General features: G+C 43.0%; 1 protein-coding gene across 2 annotated transcripts in view; it reads left to right on the top strand.

Annotated features, from left to right (window-relative positions):
* The window catches only part of LOC144106405 (uncharacterized), a 667,694-nt gene that overhangs the window by 636,427 nt on the left and 6,023 nt on the right, over nt 1-25,244 (top strand). The window contains exons 3-6 of one of the 2 annotated variants that reach the window (XM_077639210.1): nt 2,749-2,944; nt 5,390-5,536; nt 12,718-12,800; nt 14,388-14,616. In XM_077639210.1, the coding sequence (XP_077495336.1) occupies nt 2,749-2,944; nt 5,390-5,536; nt 12,718-12,800; nt 14,388-14,616 (655 nt within the window). Of the gene's footprint in view, nt 1-2,748; nt 2,945-5,389; nt 5,537-12,717; nt 12,801-14,387; nt 14,693-25,244 lie in introns of those variants that run through there. The other variant, XM_077639209.1, reaches the window with a different exon arrangement.

The raw sequence follows: 25,244 nt of genomic DNA, 5'->3' as shown, positions 1-25,244 counted from the left end.
AACACAAAGACTAAGATTTGCTGTCTTCATGTGGGAGCGAGCAAGCACAATTTATTGGAACAATCCCAGCATAGCGTGCTTGAACAGCCTGATCATTGAAGCGTGCTTCGCAATCTTCTGTGCACGACTAAAGATGCAAGGCTTGGTACAGACTTTAATAAAGCTCCTTCTGGAGATGCAACTGGCTCAGTCGTACCGATGCGCTGTATCTCTGCGTGCAGTGATAATACTATTCAGAGCTTGTAGCACTAGGTGCATTGAAATTCGATGGTGAGACGTGGCCTTTAGCGTAAAATATCGACCACTGCGGCGTAAGCAAAGACCCGAAGCGCGGAGGACCACTGCTCTTCGCAGCTGGAGACGGCCAGCCGGAGGCGTTGTGCAAATGGCACCGTACAAAAATGAAAATCAAGGAAATCGAGCGCCCGCTCCCGCCTCCGGGGCGCCTGCCGGAGTTGCCAATCATGGTTCAGAAATGCGCTGATTATTCAAGCGGGCGAATCGGAAGTACTGGGTTCGGCGCTCCGGCGGAAAATTTTAAAGCGCTGTACTTTCAAACTCAAAAGAATTTTACGCGCGAGTGGCGCACCTGGCTATTGCTGGTTGTATACAGCACGTTTTGTCATTGTCCTGGAGCTAACATGGGCTATGAAGGGGGCCGCAGTACACGTCTCTGGACTGAGGGTGTGCTAGTATTCGGAAATTTTGAATACAGAACTAAATATCCCGATACTCATAGAATGGGACGAATCAAATGGTGCGTTTAAAATTATTCGAAACAATTCGAAAATGGCCTCTAGTTTTCGAATACATTTCGAGTAATTGGCGCGAAGTTCCAATAGGCTCGTACTGGATGGAGGATTCAGCTCAGCTGTGCGGCCCAGTTGCGTGGCTTTGCTCATAATCCTCATGCATGCCTCAGAGATTTGTCGACACTGCAGGGACAAGGCGCTAACCCGGCCTCTACGCCTGAACCCGGTGGCCATGCATAATGCGTAGTTCTCGCCCGTCTCTTCCACTAAGTTGCGGCGGTATTTTGCTAGCCTCAGGTATCAGCAGCAAAAGTACTTTTCGTAAGAACATAAGAAAACAAATATAAATACACTGAATATGTGTTTCGACCCCCCAAATGGAGAACAATGTGGCGTCATTCATGAGATACACCTATTACTGCGAATGCAGCCCTTCGCTGTTTCTCACGATTGCTCACTGTATAATATAACAAGTAGCGAATCTTGGTAAGAATATGTGATTCGTATTCGATTACGTTCTCTGACCCTTCGCATTCGATTCGGTAGCAAATATACAGTATTTATATTACATTCGGTCTGGAAAATTTAAAATTCGTACAGTACTTCTCTGACCTAGTCAGAGCACCTGGGCTTCTTTAATCAGCGCTGACATTGCACAGCAGATGGGTGCCTTTTACATTTAACGTCCATCCAGATGCGGCAGCCGTGGCTGAGTTTCTACCTCGCGAACGTGGCAAGAGCAGGTGAGCTCCAGAGACGCTGATCCATTGTGGTCGGGTCACAAGACGCTACAACACACGGGGAAGACACACGGACTAAGTAGGTCATAACTGCTAGTGTGCTGTTGGACACTGGACTCGAACTGATGGTGTCAAAAAACTTCTGTCATTAACTTTTAGGAAATTAAATAAAAAACTGAACCATTACCTTGATAACTGCTCTATTTCAAAGTGGAAGGTTTCAGGCAGCCTTTATTATATTTATGCATGTATTTATATAAAATAAAAAAACACTAAACAAGGAAGGCCGGTAGTGAAACGTTCGGTTCTTTTTTTCTAATTTCTGTTTTTCGCGATTCGTGGTCTCAATAACAGCCAATCTATGTGAATGAAGGAGCAGCCTTACATGAACGTGTTGCTTGTGTTCACAGTAAGAATTATTATGGTGAATTGTACTGGCGCAAAGGCAGCTTCGAACTCAGAGCTCCGTGGCGGGAGGGTTTGTTCGAAAGCTCAGACTAGTGAGTGGGTTTGTGTTACAGTACAGAGGCGTAAACGCCACAAGCACCTTGGCGTAATGTGACGCCTACGTCTCTGTCTGTCCTCGTCTATGTGCCTTCGTACGTGATATGCGGTGTGTATTTTTCTACAAAAGGTGACCACAGAGAGGCCTAGGAGCAGCCTAGCACTCATGAGGAAACCACGCACTGGGTACCGAATCCCCTCGCGTGCCAGGAGGATGCTCAAACCACCGCTGTGGTATATCGCTGAGAGCGGGCAAAGCAAAAAATGTCTTTGGGGATTTAAATTCTGAGCATAATGGGGTCCTTTTGTCTTTCCCAGTTTGAGGGCCGTATGTGAAAAGCACTGGTTGATACTCTATGGGAAACTGAATTATTTTAACCGAAACAGTGCATTGGGACCGTTTAGCAAGGACTGAATGCCTTCCATAGGCTTCATATAGGAAACATCTACCACTGTGGAAGGCTGATATTTCTCATCAGCACGTGACAACTCCTATTTTGTTTATCGCCATATATTGATTGCCATACTTAATAATAGCGGCCTATGAACACCTGCTAGTGTCAAACAAAGAGGAGGTTTGAAAGGTCCAGCTGGGGGCGGACTTCTTAGTTCGGCATCCACGAATAGTCAAGCCTGAAAATTACAACTTTGTCTATTTTTTTAGAATGTCACTCCCTGCGGCCGTAACTGGTTCGGGTTGCAGTTGTTTTTTTAATTATTCTCAGCAATTTTTTCATGTCTGACATCTGCAGGTTCAGCATGACCCTGAGGCATTTTTTTCTGGACGAAACGCTACGCTACAAGCAATCATATCAAGGCCAAAAGCGGACAGCGACAGCATCCTCAAAACAGGGGAAAAGAACGGAAGTGTTGGCCACGACTAACTACGTGGTCACAGAAGGCGTGCATATCATAAAGGCAGCGGTTACAAGGAGAGGAGGACTAAACGTAAGCTGGCGAGCGAGACGGGTACTTCAAGTAATAATAGATGTCCTAATATTCTTGCTTCACTTTTTGACTTGTACGTGGTGGAGGGCATGAAATTCTCATGTTAACAGTAACGCCGTTTAGCACGAGGCAAAATTTTACTACAGGATTGACCCTGCAAGAACTAATTCTGCGTAGGCGCGAAAACACAGAACCGGATTCCAGATTATTCTTACTAACTTCTCCCCCCTTACTGTGCCGCCGATTAGAATATGTGGGTGTACGCATGGGTCATAATGCATATGCACCGCTGTATGATATCAACAGTTTATGAAATAATCAGCACAATTCCTTACAGCCAAAGCGTGAACGAAGATTGAACGACGTAGTGTTAATGGCTGAACCGTAGGCCTGTCTGCACTGTGGAGGACATCTGTAACCCACATTAGACATGACGCGAAGTAAACATAGCTCTCTAAATAGCTTGATTGCGTCAGACGCCCATGATGAAAGAATATTTTTTGAAGCTCACGCTGTGTTCGCGAGAAAACAGTTCGAGGTGAAAAACGTAGCGCAAAGAAACGAGGACACAGAAAGACGGACAACACACGGCGCTTGAAGTTGAGTCATCTGTGTACGAAACATTTCAAAAAATCTAAAAACGGTGTTGGTTGTACGAAAAAACATAGGAAAAAGTTTGTCCTTTGTATTGAAAATGTCATTTATCAAATTCCTCTTTCCTGTGGCAAGCAGTATGTAGGGCAAACCGGCAGATGCCTTAATGATAGGCTTCGAGAGCATGGGCGTGACGTAGATGATATGCGTGGAAAAGGGTTGTCAGTCCACTGCCGGTCATGTCACTGCATACCGCTTCTTGAACAATGCATGGTCTTAAATGTGCACAATAACCGGTTGACACGAGAAATCATAGAAGCGGAATGGATATAACTTTTGAAAGATGATTGTGTGAGTACCCCCTCTGTATCATTGATGGCGAAAGAGATCGCATATCTGGCTGATACGCTTTGCTAGCACATGGTTTGACGGCGTGTTGGTCGTGATTTCGTTATAAAACCACTTTTTCTTTCTGAAATAAACCATTGTTGGAAGTAAGCGCCGTGTGTTGTCCGTCTTTCTGTGTCCTCGTTTCTTTGCGCTACGTTTTTCACCTTGAAGTTATGAACCAACAAGCCCAAGCATATACCCTTCTGAAAACAGTTCGGACCCTCCAATTACTTTCCGCTGTTTGCGCCTGCTTGAGATACTGTATTGTTTCAAATTGCTTGAAGTAGTATTAGTATTGCTCTTGAGGCGGTGATCTGCAGATGTATTGCATCTTTGTTTTGATTATTTATCTCCGCTACATTTGTGGCTTTCGTTTGTAAATGATTTGAAAGAAACCAGTTTGGAACAGTTGATGCTATGTTGCGCTTTTTACCATAAACGTTATGTACTGAATTGTCGCATGTCTGACCATAGAACGTAGTTTTGCATTGCGTTTTATATTGTTCAACGATCGCAACTCCTGTCTTGGCAGCAGCTGACAGTATGATTTAATAAAAATTAATAAATAAATAAAATATGACGTGGTTCTTGCTTTGAAACGCAGACAATATGGGCAGATGAGGAATTTCTGCAGACATGCAGAGAATAATAAAAGCTCAACGCTTTCTTGGTCTAGAGACCAACTAAATTGAAGGTTCAATGTCTTAATTCAATCATTGCTCTTGATGGTCGTGTGACGCAATGTCTGGCATCACAACATGACAAACTGAATGCCTAATTGGGAGAAAGAACCTAGAGAAATGTGTGGCTTGTCTTTTATGAATATATCGCCGAAAAAACTGAAAGTTATCCCTAATTACAGGAAAATTAGTCTTTGGTATGAAAAGAATGCAAAGCGTAATCGTTAGCAATCAAAGACAAGTAAACTTCACTCTTTTTGTAGCATGCAGGGGTCATGCAACGCCATCTGGGTCATTTTAAATTAAGCGTCTTTCTTATGAAGCGATGAGAGTGTCTTTCTTTGGTCGTTTTCCAAATTAGCCGAACATGTCTATTTCCTCAGCTGTCACAAAACTGTCGGCTGGCCAAGACCTTGAGTGACTCTACCTTGGGGTGCAAATTATTTTTTTATGTACTTACATATTTTTGAGCTGGCATAAAGAGGATTCGCGCCAAGTGGCAAGACATAATTCATATTTTCCTAATTTACCATGTTTAGGAAAAATTGGTTTTAATGCTTAATTTGTTCAGGTATATTATGTCTGTGACATTGGCAGCGCAACATTTAGACGCACACCTTTCGACTGACTGTTTACGCGACTTGGTGATTGGGGCCTCTATGAACAGATAACTGAAGGAATGTGTAATCTTATGTATATAAAGCTTGACAGTGTAAATGAACGCCACACGGTATGACTTGGGTCGACACATGCCTGTGGTCCTGCCTGTCCCCACACGCAGATCTTCGTGGACGATGAGCCGCTACTCCAGGGAGGAAAGCGGCAATTCGGTACACTGAGGGCACTGGACATCAACGTAGCCGGCATCACCGTGTACGAGGCCCATTTCGCTTATCCCGGGAGAGCTAGCTACGCTGTTTTTCACGCTGTAAGTTGGCGCCGTCAACTGTGAACCAATACGCGAATACAGCGGTGTCGTAGAGGCACATTGTCTGTTTGGCGTGCTTTTAAAAGGGACAAAGGTTCAGTCGTCCTGCTGTCGCTCTTCTGCAGCGGTATCAAAATCCGACGTCTTTTCTACAGAACACAATTAAGACACCGGGGTATACCACTTCGCCATCACATTCTGCATGAGAGGACTCGTAAACCACCAGCCCTCATGATGATGCATTTATATGGCGCAAGGGCAGCTTTGGGCATAGAGCGCCATGTTGTGCACAAGGTAGTTTTCATTGTACAAGGTGTGGTCAAAGACCCATTTCCCTAGCATTTCACCCTAAAGAAGCCGATCACCAGGCGGGGGAAGCTTGTGCCCATTGTATCATCGGTGGGTAACCGGGGGCACTGGGCATCAAACCCCACACCTACCGCATGCGAGACGGAAGCTCAAACCACTAGTCCACAGCTGTGGTCCACCAGCCCCCAGTCCCCAAAAGCTGCGGGGAACTTGACCATGGTAATGATCAGGCCTCTGACGCAGTCGAGGGTGCTAAGAAGATTCGGATTAGGACAGGCCGTAAAAGGGAACAGAACTTGGAAACCTTTACGAAGTACCCTTATTAGTGGGGATAACATAGAACAGATTTTGAAGCAACGGGCAGGTATTAAAAGGGGTGTTATTCCGCCTAGTGGTGTTACCAGGACCACTGAAGGATATTCTGAAGTAATGCAAGGATATATATTCTGGCGTAGTATTAAAACGGTGAAATCACAAACTTGTCTGAAACAGATCATTTAGCCCCGCTCCTATATGTCTGCCGGGCCGACGGCTGCTTTTTGCGTCACAGATGTGTCACAAGAGACGACTTTGAACCCCTAATTCTATAGGCGCACACTAAATGTTTGTTTTTGTGATCGCCTCGAGGCGGCATATTCGAGCTTTGCGTTTTTCATCGAAAATGACAACAGCGTACGTTGCAATACGACTCAGGCGGTCGTGCTAGAGTGCGCAACGGTTGGCGCACGAAGACGCGTTTCACTTGCTGTACGAGCTGCATTGACGTTCGTTTTGACTCCCGAAGAAGACTACGGGTAAAATCCACTAAACAGACGTGAAATCAGCTGTTTTCTTGCAGGTCGTCATGTTCTCGGTTCAACCACCTCAGCGCAACCCTGCGGCAGGAAAGTTAACCCACCTGCGAATTAAGTACCAGAACTTAATTCGTACGCACCTTGTTTTCCTTGGTATTTTTCAGCTTTAAACTGAATGCTTTAGAACAATAAAATTTAGCTTCGTTTATTCGCTGAGTTCTTTGCAAAAAAGTTTACAGAAGGCTCTTCGCCGTGCATTAACACGTCTTTTTTGGCTAGTTGTTGCATACTTGAATTAGAGAACAACTAGCGCCAAACCATGCAAACCACTAAACAAGAACTAAGACGACACACTAGCTTTAACTCACAACTGAAATTTATTGAGGCCAGGATGCAGCTTATATAAGGGGAAGTTTCAAGGAGAGAGAACGGTGGAAAGGAGGAGAAGCTGAACAAAGGCAACATCTGAGATCGCGAAAAACAGGCAGCCAGCCTAAAATCAAACCAGAAAAGGACCAGTTGCATTATAACTGATTGGTTTGGTTTGGTTTGGTTTATGCGGGTTTAACGTCCCAAAGCGACTCAGGCTGTGAGAGACGCCGTAGTGAAGGGGTGCGGAAATTTCGACCACCTCGGGTTTCTTAACGTGCACTGACATCGCACTGTACACGGGCCTCTAGAATTTCGCCTCAATTGAAATTCGACCGCCGCGTCAGGGATTAAAAACCGTGTCTTTCGGGCCAGCAGCCGAGTGCCATAACCACACAGCCACCGCAGCGGCACTTTATAACTGAATATAAAGATTAAAATCGGGGGCAAAAAGAGATAAGGACGGAGTACTGACACACCTAGAGCCAAATTTCTTTCTGTAGAAAGCCTCCAAAATAACACGTGCAGTCTTATTTGTGCTCTTTTCAATATTCGTCGTCTCATTCAGCCGCGCCTCGCAACCGTCGCCGCTCATTACGTGCGCAACCAAATCTGCGTACTCATCTCTCAAGTCTGACAAATTTCGGGCATAGCCCCCCAAGCGCTCGGTGACGCATCGGCCAGTCTGGCCGACATAAAACCTCCCACAAGTTAGGGGGTAGCGTAGACCACTCCTACAGAACACTTCGTAAATGGGGTATCATGATTAATCGGGAAACTCCGCTTCCTTGAGTTGCAGATTTGGGGGCACAACTTTCCACATTGTTAGTAGCCGAAAAGGCGACAGTCAAGGCATACATGTTGGCTTCTTTCCTCGAGTTGTGCGAGGTCTTGCGTACGTAAGGCACAACTAGCGGCTTTTGTTTCCCGAAACGATCTTCTCCGGTATTTCTTCGTGTTTCGTGCTTAAATACTTGAAGGAGGGTCTCGTAAACAGCAACCCACACAGAGCTGGGGAACCCAGCTACCGAAAGTCGGCTCATCTTATTTTGAAAGCTATCTTGCAACTGATGCGGGCACGATTTCTTGAGAGCAGACTCCAGGCGTTGCGACGATATTGCTCTTTTTAGTCTTGAAGTGCATAGAATCACAAGGCAAAAGATTCTTTTTTGCACTTCGGGAAATAGCCCCAGCAAACGTGTCTTCGAAGAAGGTTAGTTTTAGGTCTAAAATCTGTAAAACGTTAGTGTCGGGTAGTTGATGCGTAAAAGTGAGCCCAAGTCCATATTTGTCAAATGCATTTAAAACTTTACCACCTGTAGAGAGGTACGTGAAGTAACTCGGCTTTTTTTAAACCACTAATAAATCGTCCACATACCTGAAAACCTTTCAAACCACCCCCCTCTCAAAAACATTTATCTAAAGATTAATCGACATATGCTAAGAATATATCGCAAACGATAGGAGCCACGCAGTACCCTATGCACGCACCGTCGCGCTACAAAAAAGGCAGGTTGTCAAAGTGTATAAAAGCAGCACTTAGGTAGAACTTTAATAAAGCGATAAAGTTATCAACCGATAGTGCTGACGAAATCTGCAAAAAGGTGTCACGTTTGTTTCTAAGCATTTCTTTACAGCCAACAAAAGGTGGTCTTGCGGGACAGAAAAAAACAAATCTTGCAAATATACCGAAAACCAAAAACCGATGTTGTTGGTACTCTGTAGGTACTCAGCGACAACTGTCGAATTTTTTCTGACGAAGGGGTCGTCCAAAACAAGTAATTTAAGATGTTTTTGCAAGAAACCGCTGAACTTCTTCTGCCAGGAACCTTCTTCGCTCACAGTAGTTCTGAAAGGTATTTTTGGCTTGTGGGTCTTGGCTGTAAAGAAAGCATTTAAGCTATTACCTCTGCTCTTTCTTTTATCCTTCGCAAGAGCCTGAAGATTTAATTTTTTGGAAAAGTTCATGAATTTCGTCTTAAGTCTAACAGCACTTTTCCTGACCTGTACAAAGTTCTTATTGACTGCAGCACGCGCTTTCTGATCTGTACATTTCCTCAGGCAAAACAACAAAGTCAGTCTCTTTGTCAGCTTGAAAAAGCTTAAGGCTGTTGTGCCTAATGAAGGAAGCAACACCATTCAGCGTTCTATGGCTCTGCGAACCAACGCAGTTTTGTGAACAGTTCCTCAAACAGTCTACACCCTCTAGGAGGCACCGGCCCTGGTTCTCTCCATCTCTTATTTTTGGAACCAATTTCCTGTGGGAGCGATGAGTTCGAGTGCTTGAACAACAGGCTTCATGTTCCATAATTGGCAGTGCATGATGTGCTACAAAGATCACCCCGAATGGCTCCCCGTGAGAAAGATTTATTCTATGAAGAAAAGAGCTGCTCAACTCGCTTAATTTCATTGGAGAGCCATCGTGAATCAGCTGCTGTTGTGCTTGGGGGAGAGGACTACACGAGACAAAAAGAGAAATGTTCCAGTCCTGGGCGACGTCTCGGTTCCCTACACCGTCATTCGGCTTCTTCAAAAAGGTCCGAAATACCGTTTGGAGCCTGGTGTTCAGACACACGAACCCATCGCTGGGAACAGGAAATTGGCCATAAAGTTAGAGATGGAGGGGACCAGAACCTGTGCCTGCTATAAGGTGTGGACTGTTTGAGGAACTGTTCATCAAAATGCGTAGGTGCGCAAAGCCACAGAATGCTGAATGGTGTTGTTTCCTTCTCTAGGCAGAACAGCCTAAAGCTTGTTAAAGCTGACAAAGAGACTTAGTTTGTTGTTTTGCCGAAGGAAATTTACGATCAGAAAGCGCGTGCTGCAGTCTATAAGAACTTTGTACGGGTCAAGAAAAGTGCTGTTAGATTTACCACAAAATTCATCAATTTTCGAAAGAATTAAATCTCCAGACTCTTGCGAAGGATATAAAAAGGAGCAGAGGTAATAGCCAAAATGCTTTCTTTACACCCAAGACCCACAAGCCAGAAATACCTTTCAGAACTATTGTCAGCGAAGAAGGTTCATGGCAAGTAAATGTCCGCGGTTTATTGCGAAAACATTTTAAATTACTTGTTTTGGACGACACCTTCCTCACAAAAAATTCGACAGTTGTCGCTGAGTACCTACAGAGTACCAACGAAATCAGCTTTGGGTTTTCGGTAGATGTGCAAGATTTGTTTTACTCTGTTCCGCAAGACCAGCTTTTGATGGCTGTAAAGGAATGCATAGAAGCAAACGGCGACGTGTCTGCAGAATTCTTCAGGACTGTCGGTTGGTAATTTTATCGCTTTATTACAGTTTTACCTAACTGCTACTTTTATACATTTTTACAACCTGCCATTTTGCAGCGCTGTTGTGCGTGCATAGAGTCCTGCGTGGCCCCTATTCTTTTCGATATATATTTAGCAAAGGTTGATCAATCTTTAGATAAACTTTTTTATGGGGAGGGGTGATTTTTAAGGTATTGTGGTATGTTGACGATTTTTTAGTGCTTTTCAAAAAGCAGACTTCCTTCAGCAACTGCTCTAAAGTAGGTGAAGTTTTAAATGCATTTGACAAACATGGATTAGGGCTCACTTTTACGCATGAACTACCCGACACTAACGTTTTACAGTTTTTAGACCTAAAACTAACCTTCCTTTGAAGACACCTGTTCGGGGGCTATTACCCGACGCAAAAGAAGATCTTTTGACATGATTCTATGCACTCCAAGACTGCAAAAAGAGCAATAGCGTCGCATTGCCTGGAGTCTGCTCTCAAGAAATTGTGCCCGCATCAGTTGCAAGGTAGCTTTCAAAATCAGATGAGCCGACTTTCGGTAGCTGGGTTCCCTGCTCTGTGTTTGTTGCTGTTTGCGAGACCCTCCTTCAAAAACTTAAGCACGGAACACGAAGAAATTCCGGAGAAGGTCGTTTAAGGACACAGAAGCCGCTAGTTGTTGCTTACGTACGCAAGAGCTCGCACAACTTGTGGAAAGTGGCCAACAGTTAGGGCGTGAGCGTCGCCTTTTCGACTCCCAACAAGCTGGAAAAGTTGTGCCCCAGATTCTGCAACTCAAGGAAGCGGGGTGGCCAGATAAAGCGTGAAATTCCGTTTTACCAAGTGTTCAGTAGGAGTGGTGTAGGCTATCCCCTTAACTTGTGGGAAGTATTATGTCGGCCAGACTGGCCGATGCATCAACGAGCGTTTGGGGGACCATTCCCGAAGTTTATCACACTTAAAAGATAAGTACGCACATTTGGTTGCGCACGTAATAAGCAGCGACGGTTGCGAGGCACGGTTGAATGAGACGAAGATTCTTGGCAAGAGCACAGATAAGACAGCAGGTGTTAGTCTGGAGGCTTTCTACATAAATAAATGTGGCTCTATGTGTGTCAGTACTCCTTTATCTTTTTTGCGTCCGAGTTTAAATTTTTAGATTCAGTTATCAAGTAACTGCTCTTTTTCAGGTGTGATTTTTGGCTGGCTGCCTGTTTTTTGCGATCTCAGATGTTGCCTTTGTTCACCTTCTCCTCCCTGTCAACGTTCTCTCTCCTTGAAACTTCACCTTATATAAGCTGCATCCTGGCTTCAATAAATTTCAGTTGTGAGTTAGCGCTTGTGTGTCGGCTTCGTTCTTGTCTTGCGGTTTGCATGGTTTGGCGCTAGTTCGTCTCTAATTCTTCGTCCTGCATATAGGCGCTTCCAGGGCACCATTGTTCTGTAATTGGCTTATTCCCCTTTGCGTCGAGTGGCGACACCTCATCGTTGCGAAACTTTGCTTTCACTGTCACTAACTTTTGAACCGACATTTGATCATTCCGTAATACGGCTCCTTCTATCATGGTTTAACGGAGAGCTAAGAGCGAGGTGCTTGATTCGTAATCAATAAGGATATGTAGTCGGCAATATTGGCGAACTGTACTGCAATAACGAGAGGGCGACGGCAATCAAGATTAGGCTTAGTTGGATGCCCAAATTGAAACTCTACCAGGCCTTCCTGCACACATCGTCATGGAAACGACCCCGTACCAAGGTTCTACGAACGTACGCATGCGGCAGTGAGCAAAGAATCACGTAGTACTCTTTACTGATGGGCTTCTTCTATGCCAAGGCATACAAAAGGAAGACAGGCGGCTATGTATTAGAAGGTTACTTCATATATTCTGGCAATGCGGGGAGAGAATATTAAACAATTTAGTACAAATTTAGTAATATTTGACATAGAATAAATAATAAACAAGTTCTGTTAAGTAACAAATGGAATAGTTTATCAACAAGCTTATTTTCTGCCTCAACCAGGGAAACCAGAAGTAGACCTGAATGACCCTAAACAGCCACACTAAAATTGAAACAGAATTCTTATTCTGTTCACACCCAGACATCAAGCTGCATGCACAGGTTTTAGGTAATATGGGTGCGATGTAGCTGCAATACCACGGTGCAGTCGCCCACTGCAGAGATTTGATCGAAGAACGAAGGAAGCTAGGTGAAAAGAACTGAATAAACAAGCTAGTTGCAAGAGATGGCAACAGGCATTCTGCATGAATTCAGAAGCCCAACCTTAGTGTAAGCAAAGAAAACGAAGCGATCTGCTCATTGATTACCTTCATAGTCGAGTTTGAAATAAATGCTTGTTGCTTTGTTGATTGCATACCTTCATCAAAAGTGTTGTAATTTGTTCAGTGAAAAATGCACCCTTTTCTTATCTTCCTTTCTGTACTGCAGAACGGCTTGGAAATGCCCAAGAATCCAACCATGTACCCGTCATCTTACATACAGTTCAGCGGCAAGCCTTTCGAAAAGAAACGGTGCGTGCCGGTACTTATTTTTTACGTGTGGCCTGAAAGAAAGCCCGCGAAGCCGCTATTAGCAGCCATATTTAACTACCCAACCCATACCTTCGCGCTTGTCAGTGAACGACCGTTGCGTCTCATTCGTTCAGGGCATTATATGACAATTAAAACCTTGGCTGCGACACCCGTACGTTTAGTGCAATGAAGCTCAAATTACGTCAGTGTGCTGTCTGATGTCACAGCTGCGCCCTAACGAACCCTAGATTGTCGAAAAAATCTGTAGTCGTTCGTAACGGCGACACTCTCCTTTTCTTTCATCGCGCTCTTGATTCCTTCCACAACAATGCAGCTCAGGTGTCCCCCTAGGGTGAGACATTTGCTGCGCTTTTCATTTTCCGATGAAGAAAAGTTGTTATTCATAATATTTGAACGGTTCATTGTTGATCATTATGACACTGATGTTTGCGAGAAAACTACGCTAGAGAGAAAGCAGCCATCTTGTTATGAGCGTGTCTCAATAGTGCGAGAAATAAATATATAAACAAGGCAGGAAAAAACCCCCGATTACTTGAAAGGAGATACAGGAACTGTATGAAATTTATCTCAAAATCAGGCGTAATAAATGGCCAAAAGGGAAGATAAGTTAAACAGCATACAGAATACCTGTTCATTACCCGAAAAGCAGCTCTGGCAAAGGGAATTTTTTGATACGCTGTCAGCCACTGTATTCCATCCTCGCGGAAGATAATCCTCTTTTATTGTTTATAAGCTGAGCAAACGAAGTATATTGTTTATAAGTTGAGCAAACAAGGTCTTCTTTAAGTGAGAGCGGCAGAGTAAGCAAAGGTATGGATAAATTCGGTCAGCGTTGCCTTGCGGTGATATTTCGACGTACGCACTCCGCAACACCTGATCCTGCGTGTCACAAACTTCGCATGTGCTTGCTGCCATTGGACTAGAGAGATGAAAACTTCTAGTCGCTAACTCAGTGCGCGGCAATCAGCCGTAGATGCTTTCGACAGTTCAATACAGTAACTTTTTAATATACGAGGCCTCTATCGTGATACGACATGTAACTGGTTTGGTTTATGTGGGTTTGATGTCCCAAAACGACTCAGGCTATTGGGACGCCGTAGTTAAGGGCTCCGGATATTTCTGCCACATGGGGTTCTTTAACGTGCACTAAAATCGCACAGTACACGGGCCTCTAGAATTTCGCTTCCATCGAAATTCGACCGCCACGGCCGGGTTTGAACCCGCGTCTTTCGGGCTAGAAGCCGAGCGCCATAACCACTCAGCCACCGCGGTGGGTAACACGTAACTCTTCGATTAAATGTGAACTGGATTTCTCTGCTTCCTCTATACAAAGGGGCAACGCAGTGTCTAAAAGCACAGTTGTTCGTGGTCACAAAATTTAGCACGCATCATATGTCAATGTCAAGGGGCGCAAGGCAGAGGATCTATAAAAAGGGACGTGGTTATAGAGCATGCCTTTGTGTCCCGTGCTTGTCTTAGGTCTTCACTCTTCTTTGCTATGTGAGGTAAGTCCAGGTGTGCCAATTTCTAGTGCGCCTCTTGACGAATTCGTGATGGCTCCTGCAGGCCGCGGATCGAGATCCGCTACAGTTTCATCCAGAAGGACCCCGAGGAGATAATATACTTCAGAAAAGAGGCTGCGCCGGTTACCGAGAAGATCCAGGTGGTGTTCAAGGTCTTTGAGGAGCACTTCTCCATCTGGACCAGCGAAGGCCTGGAGATCGTTACCGCCACGGTGTTTCGCGCTCCAAGCTTCTTCGGAATCTACGAATTCGTCCTGGATGCAATGCTCGTGGTACGCTTCTCTGTAGCCATCAATCACAGAACCGTTAAGGAATAGCATGCGGCCACTGCTCACATTAATTTTCCACCTGGCACAGAATTATCCGTGATACAGATGGCTCGCGTCCCTTGAATTATTTGCGGACAAGGACTCAGGATTGTCATAGCGATGTTTCACGTTGATGCATGGCCGTGGTGGCCGCATGTTGAAAACTGTGAAAAATAAAGTCACCTACCTGCCTGCAGACTATTCCGTTGGTGTCAACGGGCGGAAAAGAAAGTGTTCTGCAGTTTAGCACGCAGTGTCTTATCATCCACAGGGCATTTTCAGTACTCATAGAGCGTTGTAGTTAATTATTGCCTTTTGACAACAAAAAAAAGGTGTGGCACTAGTTTTCCTTTTCGTGTAAGTGTTCATCGCTAAATCACGTTAGCAACATTGCTTACGCGACGTCTTGTAACCACACCTTGTTATCAGAAGGCAAGAAAGATGAATAGCTCGAGTGTTGCTGCTTCCTTATTTATTAGGTACGTTGCCCTTCATACGCGACTTTTTCCGCCAGGGCCTTAAATTGCTGCGCAGAATTTTAAACGATGCCCCCAGAAACGATGAATGGTCACGCAATACATTTTTTCATTTATTTGTATTCTTAGTTACCTATACGAGAAACTAAAGGGTGCTAGACAAAAGGTGCTTCCTTGCACCGGACTGGGTCCCAGACGCCATACAAACTGTGTGAGGAGGAAACGCGCTATACTCACATATATTGGAGAAAAAATAAAAAAGTTTACACAGACAGCATACATGCACAGCATACATATAAAGCAGCAAACAGGAAACAAAGTTCATAATACTAACAGTATCGACCTCTTCCTTGGCGCCACACCAACACAACTACACATAAAGAATGGGACGAAAAAAAAAACTAAAACCGCCTAATACCTGTCTTGAAGAAGTGCATATTTTATTTCTCGGTTAAAAGAATAAGTACAATACAAAAGCCTACAAAAGGGTTGTTTAGGTGAAAGCACGTTTCTTCTTGCTGGTGCTGCCGTGCCCGCGGCTATGTCATACGTGCTTAATGTTGCTGTATTCATATGGAAGCTCCTACTGTTGCCAGGGGACATTGAAACAAATCATGGCCCTTAATTGGCTCAAATCGCGAAACAACTGAAATATAATGCTCGCGATGCTAAAGAAATAAAAGAAAAGCGTCTCACAGACATCGAAGACAAGTTAGACACCCTAACACATTTAAAAGGGAAAGTCGTGTCTTGTGAAACAGATTTTTCGCATGAGCTGCGTAATAGAAAGCATGAAAAAAAAATGATGATCTTGAGCACCTAAGTAGCAGGTGCACCTTAATTGTCTACGACGTACCAGAAGTGCATGAGGAAACAAGCGAAAATCTGTAGCAATTGGTCAAAAAAACAATCATTCACGACTCTCTAGAGCTCAACGTATTTGCCATTGAGCGTGTTCACCGGTTAGGCGGACCGCAACCTAAAAAGAATAGTCCTGCAATCTTGAAACTTCTCGACTTCTGTGAGAAGTCTACAATACTGAAGCAACTATTTAAAAAAAAGGCACGAAGTATTCCATTGAAGAAGATTTGTCTCCGAAAAATAGAGAACTGAGAAAAAACTTGTGGAGCAGTGCAAACAAATTCGAGAAAACAAAGACAAATTATCGCTTGCCTTAGACAGATTATTCCTATACAGTCGCGCCTTTAGAAAGACGAAGCCAAGGACATAGTTACGCTCGAAAAAAAAGGAAGCGGAGGTGGAAACAAGCCAAAAAAGCAGCCCGCCATAGACCCCGAGAAGAGGGCGATCAATGAATTTACCTTCACAAATTTAAATGCCTGCAGCCCACTAAACAGAATTACTATTAATTCATCGGGAACCTGATATAGTCGCCGTCACGAAAATTTGACTTTCACCCGATGTTTCAAGCCATGAAATCGTACCACCTAATTACTCAGTCAGTCGGAAAGATAGAGGTTCCCGTGGCTGTGGTGTGGCTTTATTGGTGAAGAAAAACCTGTCGTTTGTTATGCTCACAGATGTGACAGGTACTGGAAGCGTATTTTGCAGGCTTATTTCGAACAATACTACCGTCACTGTTGGTTGTTTGTATAGAAGCGCCTCTTCAGGAGAATAGTGTATTTCTGTCATGCATGACTTCCTTCAACGATATGCTTGCAACTCTACAATGATCCTCATGGCTGACTTTAACCTTCTGGACGTGGACTGAATAACTATACAACACATAACATCATCGTCTTCTGAACCGCTCTTTAACCGAATGCTCTCCTTTAATCTTCCCCAAATGGTCCTAGAACCGAAGCACAAGGAAGGTTCAGCAATTAACATCCTTGATCTTATACTAATCAGTGATCATTTTCCAGTACACCGAGCGCAGACGGAAATTATTGAAGCCATCTCTGATCACAACATACCGCTAAGCTTGTTACCTCTCGACGGCCATATAAAAGCGCGTTTTGACGTTGCTTCGATAATGCAGATGACCCCAGCATATTAACTTATCTTGCACATGAATTTGAAGTCTTCATTAATATAGCCTGTGACCCTTCAATTGATATAAACCCGTTTTGGCTTCAATTTAAGATTATCGTTTCATACTGGGTAACTAATTACGTTCCATTAAAAAACAAGCCACCACAATTAAATAGTCCATGGGTAACCAGGGATGTGATCCATGTAAAACTACATGTGAAAAGGATACGTGATTCTGATAAAATTATGGTTCATGTCCTTCTAAATGTACGAAGTTAACATGCGCAAACGCGAAGTTAAGGCAGTAAGCAAACAGGCGAAGGAACGGTATTTTTATGTAGCGCTACCTAAATTTCTGACAAACAGGCCGCATAGATTTTTGAGCTATTTCCGCCCCAAAAAAAATTTGGAGGAAGATTAAGCTTCGTTTTTAAGAGAGGCGCGACAGCGTGTTGCAGCGCTCGCCAAGAAGTCCACGGAACGCCAACGCCCGTTCGGCGCCACGCTCGGCCCGTTGGACAATTTAAGGAAAGGACGCCTGTCACATACATCTCGGTGGACACTCAAACCGGGCCGTGAGGGAAGTAAATTGAAATGAAAATTGGTTTTAAGAAAGGAAATTACGTCTGTCTCACAATTCTGGCTGGACACCCGTACCGCGCTGTAAGGTTCAGGTGTCCACCGTGATGCGCCATTTTTTGCTCACGGCCAAACACGCCGACGACACCGGCTTTTCTGCGACACGAGCTCCTTAACGCTATTGCGTTAAAATATGTCGTCGAGACTTGCCTCCTGAGCAAAGACCTGACAATGCTAACGCGTACAATACCTTTTTTCTCTAAAACTTCACAACAGATGACGGATTCCTCCCGGTCTTTTATTGCAGTCAAGCACCACGCATCGATCTTTTAATCATATCAGACACAGGCATTTTCAATCTATTACTCACGCTTGACCATATAAAATCATCCGGAGTAGACAATATTCCAAACAGTTTCCTGAAACGATACACAGAATGGTGCGGCAGATACTTGGGCCTTATATTTCTTAAATCCCTCTGGACCTCATATTTACGCAACGAGTGCAAGAAGGCTGAAATCATACCAATTCACGAAACAGGAGATACCACATCACCTTTCAATTGCAGACCAATATCTCTCACCAGGACTGCTTGAAAGATGCTCAAGCATATTATTCTTAAGTACCTAACAAACTTTCCTGATACTCATAGTCTTTTATCGTCAGACCAACACAGATTCCTTCATGGGCTTTCAACCATCACACAGCTTACAGAGGTTGTGGATGATCTGGCATTTACCATAAGTAACTGTAGCCAGACTGACATTACATTATTGGACCTTTCTAAAGCGGTTCATCCCATCTGCGACAGCAAGGTAATAAAAAATGAAGAGTTTTCATCGGGGAAGGGAAAATCTTTCAAATCCAAGTCCACTTTATTTCCAACCTCCAAGTTTCCAACCCCCCGGCAAAAAGCTGTCACCTACAGCTTAACTGGGCCATGGGGGCCATCAGGCAGCATCACGCAGTGGACTTCACAGAGCAATCGAAATTATTATGAACAGGTTGCTTATACGTAGAGCAAATGCAGTCATTACACTTCCGAAAGAATTATACACACAGCAGATGTCAAAAATGAATATGAACATGAAGCTTATACAAAAAGCAAATGGAGTGTTTACACTTCCTGGAGAGTTATAATTAATATTTCAATCAAATATATTTCATTTCAATACATTTAAAAATCCAATACACGCCAGCACATTATGGTGCAAACAGAAGTTAATCGATTAAAAACCAATTAGTTGTCCGTCGGTCGAGTAGTGGTGTCAGGTGTTATTGGTAAGTGCAATTATTTTGGATCTAGTAATATATATTGCTGCATCAAAATATTGTTAAATTCATGTCTACATGTGTTATCCAGGGCAGTAAAGTCAATGTGGGTTTTAGGTTTATTACACAGTGATGGTATGCGGTAGTCAAGAGTGGGCGGGCCATAATTTGTTCGTGTACGTGGCACTGGTCTTAGCCCCCTACGTAAGCTGTAAGAATACAAGGGAGGATGTGTATTATTTGGAAGGTTTGGTTTATTCATAAAGAGAGACAGTTTTTAATCATATAATTTAGTTACTTTAAGCATATTATGCTTAGTAAACGAGGGGTCATTAGATAGCTGGCTAGGGTTTCCATAAAAGTTCTCAAGAATTCGTAACGCTCTCTTTTTGAAGCCGGTCCAGTTTATAGTAAATATGCATGGTTGTCACTCTCCAAACTAAAATGCAATATGAAAGACGATAGTAAAAATTAGTTAAATATATTGCTTTTTTGAGCCTCACTGGAAGTAATTCTCCCAGCTTATTGAGACAGCCAACTGTTTTAATTAATTCTATCGCCTGCTTGCTAACATGCGTGTTCCACGACATGGTTTCTTCGAACCATACGCCTAAAAATTTTTCTGTTGTCAGATGCTGCAAAGCTGTACCTTGAAAATTTAGAGCAAGCTCAGTGTCACAGGCTTTGTTATGTGGCTTGAAAATAATATACTCAGTCTTTTTAGCGTCCAAGGTAGTCTGTTTTTATGCAACCACTCTTCAAGTTTGATCAAACAACTATTTATGACAGTGTTCAATTGAGTTACGGTTTGTGCGGAGAAAGAGATATTTGTGTCATCAGCAAGCATGACCAGTTTCAGGAAAGAGGCAAATTGCAGGTGTTATTATTATACAGGATGAACAACAAAGGTCCCAGCATCGGCCCCTGAGGTACACCATGTTTTACCGTTTTCATCGAAGACGTCAGATCACAAACATTTATACACTGTTTTCTGTCTGAGAGATAACTTTTCATAAGATCAAGGGCGTCGCTACGTATGCCATAATCTGGAAAATTTGAGAGTAATATATTATCGTTTACACAGTCAAATGCTTTCCTGAGGTCAATGAATAAGCCTAAAGTGATTGGTTTGTTATCAATGTTCTTAAGTATTGCATCTTCGATTTGTAGTAAGGCCATTTCAACTGATTTCCTTCCTGGAAGCCGTACTGTGAATCGCTGATAGCACGGTATTTAGTAAGAAAATTCGTAGGTTGAGCATTATTAACACTCTCAAAAACCTTAGAAAATATGGGCAAATCAGATATCGGGCGATAGTTTGATATATCACTAACACCTCCACCTTTGTGCACCGGGGTTATACGCGCTTGTTTAAGGTCAGGAGAGAAGATACCAGTTTCAATCATTTGATTGAATATAAATGCGAGTGGTATGGTTATAATAGGTGCTACATGTTTAATAGGGACACTGCTCTGGTCATCCAATCCAGCAGCTACATTTTTTCGAATGCTGGCAATGAAGCTGATGACTTCTTTGGAAGTAACTGAGAATATAACCGAATTCTCAAGCCTTGGGCAAAGTATCGAAAACGAATTAGCATAGTCTCTGTGTAGAAAACTGTATTCGCCAACGTTATTAAAGAACTCATATATTGCATCTAACGCCTATATATCAGTCTTCCCATCAGCAAAAGCTGCAATATTAAGAGAACACTTAGCTTTAAGGTTATTGGATAAACTATTAATTTCTTGTCATAGCTTTCTTGGTTTGTTGTATATTTCAGGAAATAAACACTGATAGTAGTACATTTTTGCCTTCTTTAAATCGGCATTTGATTTGGTGCGAAATGCCTGGAATATTTTTAGTAGAATAGTATCACGTGAGTGGAGGAAAGCGTGGTACCTTTTGTTTTTTACTTTTATTCTATTATGCAAGGTGGTCGTAAACCAAGGCCTGCGTATTTTTTTCCTTCGGTTAGAATTGTGCCCAAGGGAAAACGTTTCTCATAGCAGGCATTGAATTTTCTGAGGAAAAGACGATACGTTTGACTAGGATCGCATTCGGCGTAGGTACTTTCCCAGTGAATATTATCTATCGCGGTGTAGAATTTCTCGACCGAAGCAAAGCTTATGTCACGATAAGTAGAGCAATAAGTGAGTTTCTGTTTGGCAATCGCTGTCGGCAAACATGTAAGAACCGGAAGGTGGTCAATGATATCAAGGGAAAGCACACCACACCTGAGTAGCGCTGGTCACAAGGTACATTGGTAGTGCAGATATTTCGTGGCTCTGGTATCGGTAACACGGGTGGGCAAGGAAATTATATTTCAACAAGTGAAAGTCAGAAGTATGGTTTATAGGTGCTCACAAGAAGTATCTTCCCCGTGCATATTGATATTCACACCACCTATAACTAATAAAGCTCCTTGCATTGAATGGAGGCTTGGCAGCAAAGTTTGCATGAATTCAAAAAATTGGAACTTGTATCCTAATGGTGGTCTATAGACAGCTGCTATACGAATATTTTTCAACCGTACCACAAGGCACTCAGGACTGGGTGTAATGCATGTTAATTCATTGAAAACTTCACACATAATTGAGGCTTTGATATAGCATTTCCACCGCCTCTGTTTGCGCGCGGCACGATGCCGCGATAAATATAATCTGGTATTTTCAGTGGACTGTCAGTTACAGAAAAGCCAGGATTCTGTGAATAATATAGCATCAAATTTATCCAATAATTCATTTAAGAACATGCGCAGATCGTGCATTTTATTTTTAATGCTTCGAGCATACAGGTGAAATGTCCAGAAGTAGTGAGACGGCATTTTAATGCCTTGTTGAAAATTTCAAGTTCATAGCATTTACTCTTTGGTGCGGTAGCCATATCGCTGTTAGTGCGAAAGTAAGCCCTACTATTGCATTTTGTTTAGATCTTCTTGGCAGGTGATTCTTACCATGTCTGATGAATCTGTCTTCATAGCACAAGTTTTTTCGCTTTGTGTCCAAACAAATTTCCATCCTCCCTTTCGTTTTTGTGTTACTTCGGCACCCAGAAGCTGTTTGACATGCCTAGTCAGATGTTCATTGACAAATACAGAAGCATCGGTTTCGAAACCAATGTCTTGAGTGGAGAAACGTGCCTTCCTGGCTTTAGCCAATACAGCATTTCGCGTATCATGTCGCACAAAGCGTACGAAAATGCTCTTTACATGAGACTTTTTGGTTGATACTCTGTGGCAAATGTCAACATATTCTTGAGTTACCGGCTCCCCTACCTTTTCACAAATCTTCTGCACAGATTCAAAAACATCTCCGCTATCAGGCACACCCTTAAATTCAAGGTTATCGGCCCGTGAGTACTGTTCCAATTCTGTGATTCACATGTGCAGTTTCTGATTTTCTGCACCGAGTTCTTGGCTGCAGTTGCGCGTTGCGGCAAGTTCCTCACGTAGAGCCTTTATTTCTGCGGACAGTGTGTTTACACTCTCACAAGTTTCACTACAATATTCTACGCTCTGTTTGAGGAGCGAAGTTCAGCACGAATTTCGCTTTTGAAATCCTCAAGTGTCTTACTAAGCTCCTTCACGCTTTACATGACAAATAAATGATCTAAAACACTTGGACTGTTATTTGGCAGCAGTGCGCGCAGAACAGTAAGATAAAAAATGAGGAAAATGGTCCTCACCTGCACGAGAAAGAACTTGGACGAGCGTTGTGAAAACCGCACGCACTGCTGCCCAACTGAGGAGAGCGCGCGAAAGCGGCCCGTATATTTAGGCGCGGTCTGTGGCTTGGTAGGACACGACGCAGGCGCGGCAACGTCGACATTCACCAGCTGATCCCAGAGGATAACAGTGCAACGATGCTTGTTGCACTCGACGCTTTAGCTTGTCAGACATCTTCTTTCCCAGCGCAGCTCGTACCCACGCCGAAGACAGCGGATCACGTCGAAGAAAGTATGCGCTCCGCACCTGTGCGAGAAAGGACTTGGATGAGTGTTGTGAAAACCGCATGCACTGCTGCCCAACTGTATTACTGATTGTATTGCTGATTAATTATTGAACCGGACACAATTTGCACTGTTTCGGCAAATGAAATCTGCGATAATGCCCGTCACATCAGGTATCCCTCAAGGATTCGTGTTCGAGCCACTGTTATTTTAAATTTTAATTAATAACACAATAAACAACATTGATTCTAACATCAAACTTCTTACCGATGACTGCATTATCTGCAAAACAATTAACAGCTAGGAAGATCATATTTCACTCAGCAATTCACTGAGCAAGCTAACAGAATGGTGCAAAACATGGCAAATGACCATAAACACGACTAAATGAGTATGCATGACGGTAACGAGAAAAAGCCACCTTATGACTTTCTTTACTTTTTTAAGGACAGAATACTGCCGAAAGCTCACCAACATAAGTGCTTGGGCATAACGCTAACTTCCGACCGCAGATGGGACGCGCACATTGGTAACGTAACCTCGAAGGCATTACGCAAACTGTTTTCTCCAAATATGTCTGCGCCTCACAACCACGTCGACTAAGCTACAGACATATACTACTTTCGTTCGTCCGGTTTCAGAGTACGCTGACACAGTTTTCTTCCCCTATTCAGTGATTAATGTAAGAACACTAGAAAAAGTACAACGTAAAGCACTGAGGTTTATTCATAACAAATATAAGCGCATTGATTCGCCAACTAACCTGGCAGCTGTTTCGGGTTTAGTGAAACTAACATTCAAAAAGCAAAAAGCACAATTAAGGTTTTTCTTTCTCTTGATTCACAACTTTTACAAGATAGACTTACCAGAATACATATCTTTTTCGCAGTCACGTTCTTCGAGGCATAAACACGCACTCGCTATAAGAGAATACTCATGCCATAACGACACGATCATGTATTCTTACTTCCCCCTCGTACTCATAGAATGGAATCGCCTTGATCTGTCAGTCAATACTGCAGATACATCATCTCTGTTCGCGGCACGCATAGAGTCCATTTCAATTAAACAATAACGCAACTGTAACCTAATCGTGAATAATTTTCTCTTTTTCCTCTTTATTTTTCCCTCATTCTCGCTCCCGTTTGTTGCTATTTCGCTGAATTTCTGACTGCTATCTTTAACCTGGCTCCTATACATGTAATTGTTTTCTAAATACGCATGTGTATACTTCTGTTCGTAATCCAAGATGTTTTTCTAATGTTTTTTACTTTGCTTGTTCATTTACGTTTACCTTTGTTTTTCTCTCACGTAACTCACTAGTGCACTGCTTGAATTCACAATGTTCCTCATTGTTGCTCGCCCACCTGCTATGTTCCAGATGAAACTCGCGGTATTAAAAATACATTAATTATTAATAAGTAAACAAATAAATAAATAAAACCAGATGCTGGCTAGTGCCACTCAATTATTGCCATAAGATCCTTATTGTTATTCAAAAGCTTAGGTATCTGGTATTTATACTTTGTTCACCATAATTTGTTCGCAGCTTTGGTACTCTGTAAATTATTCTCCTAAGATCAAACATCTGATTCGTTACCATAAACGTTAGTTAGAAATTTTTACGATCGCTTCTCATTTCTGTATGCATGTACGTCGGAAGCTTGCGATTGTTAAGCTTGTCAATCATTAATATTTCGTTGCGGTCTCGGAATGACAGCGTACTTTTGCTACGGCTTTATTCTTTGTAATTGTTACCGAACTGCCAGCAATTCTGTAATGAAATAAAATCTTAGCCTGCCCTCTTCAGCATCTCGCCGTAAAGCCCTTAGACTTTAACTTTTTTACAGAATATTTAATCATGCTTCCCTTCGCGACAAACCCAGCTCACCTCCCTATAACATTTTATCAAGGCTAGACAACAGTAACAAAGTCAGTATTCCACTATGCAAAACCAATGTCATGTTAGAGTCGTTTCTGCTGTGCACAGCTATTCAGTGTAATCACTTTCCCGCATCAATGGCTACCATTGCTGCATGATGACACACACATCAAGACTGCATCAGCAAACATTTTATAAATTGGAACATCTGCTTCTTTTTCTCTGTTGTACTGCTAATTTTTCCACTGTATTGCTGCGCTGTATGTACTGTATTACATTCTATTAACCGGCACATGAAGAAACCCTGAGATAATAGTATGGCTAGGAAGCATCATTTCTCTATCACCTATTTATTTGCTGCACTGTACGTTGTTTTTTATTTGTGTGACTACTCCCCTCTATAATGCCTCTGGCCCTGAGGACACACGAAATAAATA

This window comes from Amblyomma americanum, chromosome 10, assembly GCF_052857255.1.
Source record: "Amblyomma americanum isolate KBUSLIRL-KWMA chromosome 10, ASM5285725v1, whole genome shotgun sequence".
Lineage (NCBI taxonomy): Eukaryota > Metazoa > Arthropoda > Arachnida > Ixodida > Ixodidae > Amblyomma > Amblyomma americanum.
This window is presented reverse-complemented; position numbering and strand designations above follow the sequence as displayed.